The following is a 12578-nucleotide window of genomic DNA, read 5'->3' as shown; positions in this document are numbered from 1 at the left end:
AATTCAGCTTCCTAACATTGAATGTTCGGCACTGGGGCCATTGTCAACTAAGCTATGGAGTACGAGTCTATGCTAACGCTGCTGTATGCCACAGTACCACTCACGTCGGTGATCGGTCATGCCCCATGGGAAAAAGCCGAGTCTTACTGACTCGGAGAAAAAACGGGAAACAAAGTTTGCTGACTAGCACAGATACGTGCGGTTGATACATAGTGGCCGCCGCGTGGTATGCATGCATACCATGCGGCAGCGGCTATGTATCGAACCATGCGTACCTGTGTGGCAGACGACAAAATGTAGTCATCAGAGGCGGCTAATATTTTACATGTAAAAACTGATATCTATTTGGTATTGGTTAAAAATATAATAGAACTGACTGAGAATAATGAAAATGACAAAAACTAAGGAGAAGTTTTAAAAAATCTTACCTGAAGTGAAGGCATAATGCTGTATATAAAGTCTTCGCAGTGGGAGGTAAAATTGCTTCGTTCGAACTTATTATGGACTCCCTAGAATATCTCAATCAGTACAACAACAAAGCTTTGGGGGATTTCGGGTTATAATCAGAAACGATTGTAAAACTTTGGGATGTGAAAAATATGCTCGGGAAATGACATGTTTTTATCGATATCTCGCAATCCGCGCGCAGTCGCCACATCAAATATCGACCGTTGGCATTAGAAAAATGTGTTTTAAAAATGTTACCAAGTGGGAGTGCCTCTTTAACATTTCGCTATTTTACCTTTTGAATTTGAGGTTAAACCTTTCAGCTAGTTTATTTGTTGAATTTGAGGTTTAACCCTATAGCTAGTTTACCAGTTGAATTTGAGGTTTAACCTTTTGGCTAGTTTATCTGTTGAATTCGAGGTGTAAACTTTTTACTGGTTTATTGAATTTGAGGTTTAACGTTTTAGCTTGTTATTTGTTGAATTTGAGGTTCAACCTTGTGGCTAGTTTACCTGTTGAATTCAAGGTTTTACCTTTTGGCTAGTTTTCCTGTTCAGGTGTGGTTCACTGGTTCTCCAAGTAAAATACTTAGTCTCCCGACACTCACTCTAACCCCAGCCCCTACTCTTACCAGATGTTGACCACCCAAGGGATAGCCATACATACACTTTACATTACATGAGATATGTGTCATCTGATGGTATTCTAGGACACATAGTGTCACAATGTTACATAACAGACACTCACTTGAACCCCTAAGCCTAAACCAATTGCAACCAGTGGGTTGGAAATGTCCAGGATTAACTCACCCTATACAAATTTGTTTATATATGTTTACTAAGCTTTTCTAATTGGCTAAGAATTTAGACTCCCTGTCTCTCCACTTTAAGTCTGGTTCAACATGCCTACCAATTGTAGAGTGGCTGAAAGTGTGACTTTCTGTGTCCACATACTTGTGTCTACTGTACTTGTACATAACTTTCCCTTATCTGATTAGTCAAGAATTGAGCCTCTATCAAGAGTAATGATCGGTTTTGTATGTTTGCTGGAGAATTTAAACATTTGTATAATTACTGTTATTGATGTCATTCTATTTGTATTGTATTATATAGGTCCACCGATTCAACCAAGACAGATATGTTGGTGATCAGCAAAACCAAAATGGTAAGCCATGATTTTGAAGTTTCTGGCTATTTCAGAATGTGCCTTAAGGACAGAGACGTAATATGCACAGATTCTCAAACTTATACAATACTTGTTTGGTCTACCGTTGTTAGGGGCTCATTTTGAAGTTCATGGAGTAAAGGAAGTTTTGGCTGGCTTACTATTTTAGCTCACATGCTAATGTCACTGTCTGTGTGTCTGTCTGTTTTTCTGTGGGAATGATGTCTCAAGATGACTTATCAGAGCAGAATCAAGTCTGGTACATAAATTGTTTTTGGGAATGGCAAAACTTGATTAGTGTTTGGTAGGTGAAGCTTCCAATATTATGCTTATTTGCATAAATTATAATTCCAGAAAAAAACATTTACTTTGAGACTAGCTGCACAAAATTTGATGAGATTTGCTACAAATATTAATCACACTAGGATATATCAGGAGTGGAAGATGTACAGGGATGTTAATTGCTAATTTGCATATTTAATGTAAGTTTCCTTATTAGGGATATATATCTGAATTGATTCAGTCAAAGTTGATGAAACTTGGTTTGTATGTTAAAAGTCATTCAGCACTAATTTGTAAATTTGATAAAATTTCCTAATCGGGGATATATCTGAATTAATCAAAGTTGATGAAACTTGCTATGTGTATGTGAGATACTATGACATAACAATCATAAAAGATGTTTAGCATTTTTAGATCAACTAATTACTAACTTGCATACAATGAACTTTCTGAAGTGTTAAGTTTCAATATAAACACAATTGCAACATGTACAGAAACATATGAGCATTTTTTGTTCATATCTGGTTTTAAATCTACAATATAATTTTGCTGCATGGGAATCATGTAGATTGGTGGTCATTTTTGATATCACGTGCTGGTAAATATTTGGCAATTTATTACTCTAGAATTTACTGTATCTTAATCGCTGTGGTCTTTTGCTTTTGTTCACAAGATTTAAACCAAGTTGCTGATCAGCGTCAAGTTGACAGTGAATTTGAAAGGCAGAGACAGATTCAGCTTCAGAGACAGCACGAGGAGGAAGAATTCAGGTTACATCAGCAACAACAGCAACAGAATCAGCAACAAGTGGATGAACAGGAGGATGAGGATGAACAGGAGGATCAAGAGGAGAATGATTATGGTGCAAGAGATGAGGATCAACAAGATGCACTAGAGGAAAGGCGAAGGTACTTCATTTATTACAATTGATAAAATGTAGTGAACTTGATATGTGACATTTAGGTAGAATGGACCTGGGATATTAAATATTTGAACTCCCAAACTTTAAAAATACATGTCTGTTCTACCACTTGTGGGGCTCATTTTGAAGCTGATGGATTAAATAAAGTTTTCATAAGCTTAGTTTTGTAAAAAAGTTGGGGATTTTATTTACCCAATAGAGATAACAGTGATGGTGGCCAATTTGAATTTCAAATATCTTAAATATTGCACAATTTGTTTCTCTAGTACCAAAGTTGCATGGTGACCCCCAATTTCTATTCTTGATTATGAATGAAGGTAGTTCAAAGTTTGATTGAGGAAATTTTGAGCAAAATTGTAGTCTTGCATTTTCGAGGTGCAGACTACATTAATCAGTCAGCATCACTTTAGCTAGAAAATATCATCTTTCAATTCGTACTCTGAGAAGTATAAATATTCTGTTGGAGCACATGTGACTTTTATTACTGAGAAAACATTGCACTGTGAAATAGCCTCATATCAGAAGCCCTTTGAATCTTTACCTCAGATCCAAACACATCTAGTATATCAAAATAATCGCAATCACACCAATCCATAATCCAATAACACTAGGTCAAAATTTGTAAGACAATAGTTGTAACATAGACACCAAACAGCACAGAACAGACAGTAAATAGACGGTACACAAACAAAGTCAAATTCATGAAAGAAAGATATATGGACCTCTGGCCAAAAGACCAAGAAGTGATGTCAGGTGTTTCGAAAATAGTAAGCGCATCCTGCGCCACAAACCTACAAAATAACGTTTGTACAATTTTGCAGAAAGCACTGTTTGATAAACTGAATTTATCATCATTCATTCAAAAGCTCATCAAAATTAAACCAACTGAATCTTTGCTGAATGAACTTTTCATTTTCCATATACTTTTATCACGTGATTGCTTGATTATATTACGCATGAAACTGAAAAGAGTGCATGTGAAGTAAATGCCATTATTGTATACCTTGAGCAAATTTGCAAGCAATGATTGGCAACATGTGCCGACATTCTTTTATATGTGGTATAGCAAGAACATTATGTAGAACCACAGAGATCATGATATTTACATCAAATTTTGGATCAGCAACAACAGAAGTTACCGAGCATTGCTGTGTGTTCTTGTTGCCTACTGCATATGGAAGTATCGACCTGTCATGTATTATTGTCCAGGAGAAAACAAGGCAGAGATCACAAAGTAGAAATGAAATTATGATCATTTCAGGAGGGAAAGAGAGGCTGAAATCGCACAGCAAGAAAGAGAAGAAGCACAACGGAGACAGATGGAAATACAAAGACGGGAAGAGGATCGCAGACAGTGGATTGCAGAACAGCAGAGACAGCAACAAATTGAGGAAGAAAGAAGACAATTTGAAGACCAGAAGAGAAGACAGGAGTGGGAGGAACAAAAACGCCAGCAGCAACTTGAAGAAGAACGCCAGCAGGAGGAAGATGAACGACGTGAACAGGAAGCCAGAGAACAACAGCGTCAGCAGGAACAACAGCAGTGGCAGCAACAACCAGCTGGGCAGGATAATGAAGAAGAGGATGATGTAGAACAACATGATGGACAAGACAGACAAGGTTAGAAACTGGTTTCATATTTAGAGCCACAAACTACATTTGATATTATAAAGAATAGGAATAGCTGCATCAATGTGTAACCTCTCATGGCTCAGTATTGTATGGACTGCCATCAAAAAGCCCCTTTTTTATCAAATTTTTAACAACATTCATTTTATATAACTGAAGAACAGGTTGGCAAATGTAGAGACTTGTTTATATTTCGAAGGTAGGTTGACATTCAGATTTAGTTTACAGTCATACATACCTAAGAACTGTGAGTCTTTACCTTCTCCTTGTCCTTATAAGGGAACTTTACTCCTAACCCCTTCATAATCAAAAATAAAAATCAGGGGTAACTGTTTGAGAAACAAATTACCTGATTTAAGTTTTGTGATCCTTGAAATTTAAAATTGTCTCTACATGCTGTGTTGACTCTAAAGGTTCAATAACTTTTCGATTTTCACAATGACAAGATTTTCCAGAAGTATTTTGGCTTCGCATGCTTCAAAATGAGGCCATATGAGCAGCAGTTCAGGAAGAAATTGTTCAAGTCTGTTCTTAGTGCATATTATTCTCTTACTATATACTTTAGTGAAGTTGACATAGCATATACTAGATATCACTGCTTACTTCATTCCAACCATTGGATCTAGTTTAAGCCCATTTTCATCTAGTGAACTGCTTTAATAGTCGCGCCAGCGGCTTACTGACTACGCATGCGCGTATTCATAATATACTATGCGAGTAACCGGAAGTGTACCCTTCTTTCGTGGGCGCCGCCATGTTTTTTTGAGTGCTCGTAAATAAACAAATTCGAAACGTGCTCTCTATTATTTTATAACATGCCATTAATAAAATATATCTTTTCTATTAGCGAGTAATTATTATTATCCACCCTGTCGCTTATACAAAATTTCTCATTACGCCTAAAAATTAAAAGAAGAGAGAAAACTGTCGTGCATATGAACGAGAACATTCGCAAAGAATGCTGGGATTGAATCTTAGAAAGGCGCCCTCTGTGTCAATAACTATATGCCAAATTTACCCGTTTTTAGAAGTAACGCTGGTTTTCAGCTTACAATATCGGAAGTTTGGCGGTACAGTTACTATTGCAAAGTTAATGATGGCACAATACGTCCCTTGTTAAACACAATAGATAGTAATCATGGTAAAAATTGCAAATTTATGTCAAACTTTTTCAAACAGAAAATCTATACCTACAGGGTCTGACATCGTGTACGTGAACTGTCATCAGAGGGTAAATCGGTCATACTTGTACAAACGTATATATAAAGTAACAATTAATTCTATTTTATCCTTTATGATTACTAATCATGAATCGATACAAATAACATTTTTAATCTCAACGCCTGGCGCGACACCAAGGGCTGAGCCCTATATAATATTAAACTTTTTCAAAAAGGTGTATGGCATGACATTGTTTTTGTGCTTGTCCTCCACTGCCCTAAACACTAAGCTGTTATCAGTGAACTTGTAGGCCCTTTTGGTTCAATACCGCTTTTTCTCTGACTTGACAAATGCAGTAGTGATACTGTCTGGCAGGAAAGGGTTACATTCAGTTTAAGCAAACAGATATTTTGAGCAAAAGCGAACAGTCTAACAAACACAATATTGGTTCCGTGGTTCTTCTTGCAATTTACTACTGTTTTCACACATGAATTTAACCGAATGTGTTCTTATAGTGTTACTGAAGGAGGGGTACTGTCATTGATAATATTTTGATTTCTTGTTCAGATATTTTTAAACAAGAAGAAATAGAACGCAGGCAGAGGTTAATGCAGGAAGATGCAGAAAGGAGAGAGCAAGAAGCCAGGGATGAGATGCTGAGACGACAACAGCAACAAATCTGGGAGGTATGACTTCATGCATTTGGGTAAATTTGACACAGGCTTACATCATAACTACATGTACACAGTGTCAAATGGATCAAGTATTGACCTTTTATATACCGGTACATTGTTAAAAATTTTACTTCCGATTTATAGTGAAAGTTGAGAATGCTGTCTTGGACGCACTTCTGTAGCCTGTGAACTACACGTACAGAGCACAGGACATATTCTAGCAATCATCCAATGGGTGACTGGAAACCGTTCTACAGTGAACATGAAGATGTAGGAGCACAATGCAGTGCACAAGGGGTTTGGTAAGCGACACATGGAAATGGTACATGTAAATGTTGCAGAGTGGGTGTTCCGTATGGGTTTGTAGCATCCGCACAGTTCCCTTGTTCTTGATGGTAGATGAATAAATAATAATGAGTGATGAATATCACATTGCTTTTGCCACTCTCAACAGATGCAACAGCAGAAACAGCCTCACAGGGATGCACAGATACGAGGTATACCAGGACAAGGCAGAGATGAATATGATGATAAAACATGAAGAAGAAGATGAAGAAGAAGAGGAGGAGGAAGAAGACGATGGAGAGGAAGGCGAAAATGATGGTGATTATGTACAAAATATTCACAGGTAAGATTATAGTACAAGTCACTCCAGTCTACTGAGAATTGTTTCTTGTTCTTGTCAAGCACCTTGGTTATTCTGTTTTTCTGTTTTACCAAAAAACAACTTTTGGAGGAAGATAGCGTCTGACTGTCTTGTAAGACAGCAGAGCATCAGAGAAACTGCAAATATTGACAACTTCATTTTCATCTTGTGTTGGTGTTTGTACAGGAATCTATGGCAGTTTACTCTTGAAAACACAAAGTACTTGATTTCAGATGGTGTGTGCTTCTCTGATTCAAAGCCTTGCTAAAAATGGTACAGTGGTAATTCAGTACAAAATTCAAGAAAACAGTTGTATCGCATGATGCTCATTGTTGATTAAAACCAATGGGTATATCAGGATTTTAGGTCATATAGTAATCTTGAACATGACCAGTTGGTGATTGATCAACGCCGATCAAATCAGTTCACAACAATGTAAATGCCGATCAACTTTCTTCTTACACTTCATCAAGCTTCAAGTTTGACCTGGGTAAAAGCACCTTCTAAGATACATTGGAGTATAGATACGACAAGCAAATATTGAGCCACTTCTGCTAATATGCACCCATATCACCCAAGATATACAAATATTTTGTGTGATTTTTATCCTCCCGGGCCTCTTGCTTGGTCCTTGCAATATTTCTATGGCTATAAATTATCCTATGCTTTGGCGTCTTTAAATTTATTAGTGTTTATTGAATAGCAAGTATTGCCCCTTCCTTTGCAAAGATTGTAATCTTGTAACTGTTCTTGCATACCATTTTGAGATTTTTTAAAACTTACATGAATCTCGAAGTCAAAGACTTAATCACAAAACAGCTCAGGAGTTAAGCATAGTGTATATGTCATACTGGTTTGGAAAATCAAAACATAGCTACATGAGAACGTATTAGAATGCAATAGCAAATGTACTTGGCACATCAGCCGTGCACATGCACGCCAATGCAAGGTCAACACTTTCTCAGCCATTTTATGGATATGCTTTGACCAATATCATTTTACTTCATGATTTCTGTCAATTGTCTTGAAATTTATCAACCGAGCAGTAACTAGGTCATTTACAATGACTTGTTTCATATTTACGGTATTCAGCAAATATTTAAACTCATAACAGTATAATATACATTTTTCAGTTGTATAATTCATGACTGCTACCAGGAGGCCCCAGTTTCCTTTAGTCCATATCTGTTTGCAATAATTAATCTATCATATGACAATACAGCCGCAATGCTACAGCAGAGTTTCAATCTATTGATCTGGCGCCTGCACATGCAATCCCAGATATGAAAAATTTTGTTCATCTCCTTGTGACTTCAAGTGACTCTGTTGATTAATCTCTGCTACCTAGGGGGTTTAATGATGCCCAAGTTCCAGTTCCTGGCCAAGAACATGAACGAGACGATGGGGATGATTACGACAAGCAGGTTCAACCACAGCATCCACAAGGAGTGCTAGATAACAGAGTACAGGCCGAAGCTCAGGTACAGCTACCAGATCACAACCAAGGTGAGAATTAGTCGTTGTCGTTGTCATGCAGTTAGAGTTGTGGAAAAACTGTGCAGTCAGCAGACTCTGTTCTAACAGTTTATCAACAGTTAGCTTTAAAGGTCCGTAAGCTGTATCTTTTAGCTATTGTTTCAGAACTTTTGTTTTGTGGTTTCCCTACACTTTCTGCATTGAATCCCTAAACTGTAATTTAATGCCAAGTATTTAACATATCATCACAACGTATATGAGTATAATCTACATTGTTATTGTTGAAAATGGTATTCTATTCCGGACTAGAATTCATTTCTAAACAATAAACAATGATCACTGAACCAGTGTTGGCGCTAGGAATTTTTTCATTGTAGCCACAGTCTGTTAGTGTGGCTAAAATGATCAAAATTTTTTTAGCCACAAGCAATTTTTATTAGCCACACCCAACAAATCAATTTCACATACAAATTGCACAAACCCTATTTTCAATAACGTTTGTACTTTATTATCCGAATGTTGGGCCAGGGCTGTTGTACATACACTTTAATTCCTTGACAGGTAAACTGCTGAGCACATTTTCTGCCAATTTTATAGCTGCAGATAATAATGACCAGGAGCACGGTAAAACTCCAGGTCCTTTGTGAAAGGTGTCTGTCCTTCAATTAAAAAATATTTATTAAACAAAAATTGGTCTTAACTCCGTTCAGATCTATATTTCATGAATACTGGTGAATAAATTGACCCCTCTCTTTACAGACAGGGACAAAAAACTTTTACCTTTATTATGACACAAACAACAAAATAGAGTTATTGTAACAAAACTTGCACAACATGTTATGAAAAAAATCATCAAAGTACCGGTATAATCATTGGCCATAATTGTTCCTCTTTTTTATTTTTACATGATTTAAAAACACGTATATACCGTTATCTTTTGAAAATTAATTAAATTCGCAACTCAGTGAAAAATCAAAAGAGCAGTTCGTCAATACGACAAACCTATGGTCACCATCTGTAGACTCATCTGTAGTCTCACATTTTATACTTCCATGCACAGATAAAACCTTGCTGAAATTTGTTCGACCATGGTCTAGACCGTGGTTCGTCTGTCTTTGTTCTCTTCTCGGTGGTTTCCTTATTTCCTTTTTTCGTAAGCTATTTTAAACCTAGTTTCTTTCCCAGCTGAGAACAATCAATAAACTATTTGTAGTTGGCAATGGTAGCCCGGGATTGTAGCTGCCCGCAAGCCGCATCGCATCGTACCTTGCATTCGTAACACATTTGCATTGTTTGGGTGTCTCGAAACTACCCAAACCGTACACGGACCGGAGTATACAAACTGGGGATCTTGAAACTTTTTCACACATGCTCATTTAAGCTCTGGGCAAAGTCCAACGCCATCATTTTAGTCTGTCAGTTGCATGGTCAGGAACTCTGCCGTCGATCATCGGTTGACGTACGACAAAGCAACAAATTATTTTGTTCAAAGGCTAGATATTTAAATGACTGAATATTTCGATAGTCTGACAGATCTAACAGTTATTTGATACGTTAAAAGTGACAGAACCGGCGTGATCAACGATGGTGCACGTGTTTGGAATACTTTGTGGCTGCTATGCTGGCCGGCGTGAACTCAATTACCCTTCATGCTTGCATCCTGACGCGACGTACGTGGTCAAATGTTTCGTACGATGCTTGCAGCGTTTGTGCTGGAAAATTTGGATTGCGGAAAATAACGTAGACTTATTTGTAAAAACGACTAGTTGTTAGAATGGTAGGCTACATAAATAATCCAGTACAAATTTTGGATCGATCACAATGAACACCCGCATGTCGAAATTCTTGGTCTTCCGGGAAAACCGTCGGTCTTGGATCGCAGGACTGACTGAGGTGTCTGGGGTCAACACGGCACCCGGTCACGAGCTTTCGCCACGCGTGGCGAAGGCGTAGCAATTTTTTTTCGCCACATCGGACATTTATTCGCAATTTGCGACTGTGGCGAACGTTAGCGCGAACCCTGTGAACACATACAAGTTGTGTTGACAAAAAGAATACTCGAAATTTCAGCATGACAAACGGATTAGGGTCAGACACGGTAGTTGATATACAGAAGCAGAATACTGAAAACTTGCCACAAGTTACAGCTTATGTCCCTTTAATAATTTAGTATCTGCAGGAACAAACAGATGTCACCCAGGCATAATTGAATAGATAGATGTACATGTGCTATGGTTTGTAAGACTACTACTCACTACACAGTTTTACAGTAGTAGATATCTTGTAGTAATTGTTACATCATTCTGCAAATAACCAGTGATAGAAAGGTAATTTTGTATGCCTGTCACACAAGTAGATTATCCTTTAGTGCTAAATCTCTGTCAGAGTGTTGACTTAACTGTTTGCTGTAATGTTTTTTACCCAGATGTTACTAAATATATTTTTGTATGTATTCCAGTTGAAAATTTCCAGCACCATCAAGATCGAGATGCAAATGATGAACAGGTAAGCTGCCATGCCATAATTTCCAGATGGACTCTAAATTAGATTTACAGAACCAGAATTATCCAAAAATCCCTGTTTATGCATGAAGCAAAGTTCATTACAAACTGACATACGTTTTCCTTTTTGAGAGTGTAAAAGCATGTTGTAACTCTTAGCATGACAGGATGGCTTTATCAGAAGCATAATTTGCCTCTTTGTCATTTTTAGTAAATTAATATATTTATGTGGAATTTGCATCGACAGTGATTCAGATACCATGCAAAGTGCATGTGTAATATTTGACCAAAATTATGTAATGTCAAAAGTGTTTTCTCTATATTGATACATTCAACATCTGTATGATAGTCACATATGAAGGAAAATTCCCTCACTGTAATAAATTCTTTCCAGTCAGAGTATATCCAACTATAACTTGTTCAATCTTTGCTCTGGGCAGGATTCCATCTGATAACAATTAACTTGGTATGAGTCAGTGTACTATACTGTGGCAGTGTTTTCTCCAGAGTGTACAAATGCGCAAAACTCCATCAATTAAATCTAAATGCCCCAACAAAAGCGTAATATGTTGCTCTATCTGTAGAAGCTGGGGGACTATCATCTAGCCAGTGCCTCCAGATTGTAAAACTGATTGAATTCATACATTTGTGAATGAAGTATGAATGATTTGTGTAAGCGTCTACCATATTTAGCATTTGCTACATGGATAAGAGCAAGAAACAGGAGACTCTCTTTGATTTGATATTTTATCCACGTTAAAGCCCCAATAGCTGTGAATTTTATAAAGGTACATTATTTTCATCATTTCATTTTCAAACCAGTTGATTTCTGAAAATTTGCTAACTTAAGGGCATGTATAGAAGTATCACTGCTTGCTGATTTTGACAATGCCATTTTAACAGGTTAAATAATAAATGGGTGCTGCTCTCATAAAATGGTGCCCCGAAGGAAAAGTACAAAAAGTGCAGTATTTCCTGCACATACATATTGTGATTATAAAGGAAACAAGCATGATGCCATTTACTTGAATGCGCAACCTACTATGGCCAACAATATGTTGTTGTAATTTTTATTTCCTTTGTCACATGATAACTTTTTGAAAATGGAGGAAAATCTAAAATGATGTTAAAACGTTTGAATTTACATGCCACTTTCGACACTTCAACAGTGTTATGCACTTTTTCAGTCTCTAATAGGTCTTACTCAAAGAAAACTTTGCAAACTGAGGATACTGTGAGATATGTTTACCACACATTTGCAGCTATTTGGGTGTTAAGCTTTAATTTCCTGATACCTTGAAAAACCTTAATTAACATAGCTTATATTTGCATAATTATTGTCCTCCTCAATCATGAGCAATTCCCCCCCTAAAAAAATATTCCAAGCAGAAGGGCATTCCCCTTGTACAAGAAATCTGAAAAAACACTACAGTGCCTGCAGTTGTACTGCATTGCTATGCCAAAAATGATGAACTCACATATTCTCCCTTTTTGTTCAGCTCATTTGTATTGCAGTCACCCTAGTGAGAGTCTGCTTTGCATAAGTGAATGTATGAAATTGAAGATTATGCACTGAACAGAAGCAACACTTCTGCCCAAATTATTGTATTGCAGGAAAATTTTACTTGCTAATGTAGAGAAAAACTTGTAAATTTGTAAAATGTTGTTTCAAACAC

General features: G+C 37.0%; 1 protein-coding gene across 4 annotated transcripts in view; it reads left to right on the top strand.

The window, feature by feature from the left end:
* LOC139137293 (Golgi integral membrane protein 4-like) overlaps positions 1–12578 on the top strand; it is a 73364-nt gene that overhangs the window by 45121 nt on the left and 15665 nt on the right. For all 4 annotated transcript variants that reach the window (XM_070705309.1, XM_070705306.1, XM_070705308.1 and 1 more), the window contains 7 exons: positions 1560–1611; positions 2567–2801; positions 4077–4435; positions 6173–6291; positions 6734–6907; positions 8274–8431; positions 10860–10906. In XM_070705309.1, coding sequence (XP_070561410.1) covers positions 1560–1611; positions 2567–2801; positions 4077–4435; positions 6173–6291; positions 6734–6820 — 852 coding nt within the window. In that variant the 3' untranslated portion in view covers positions 6821–6907; positions 8274–8431; positions 10860–10906. The remainder of the gene's footprint in view (positions 1–1559; positions 1612–2566; positions 2802–4076; positions 4436–6172; positions 6292–6733; positions 6908–8273; positions 8432–10859; positions 10907–12578) is intronic.

The sequence above is a fragment of the Ptychodera flava genome, chromosome 7, assembly GCF_041260155.1.
Source record: "Ptychodera flava strain L36383 chromosome 7, AS_Pfla_20210202, whole genome shotgun sequence".
Lineage (NCBI taxonomy): Eukaryota > Metazoa > Hemichordata > Enteropneusta > Ptychoderidae > Ptychodera > Ptychodera flava.
The sequence above is the reverse complement of the archived record's forward strand: the minus strand, read 5'-3'. Positions and strand labels throughout refer to the sequence as shown.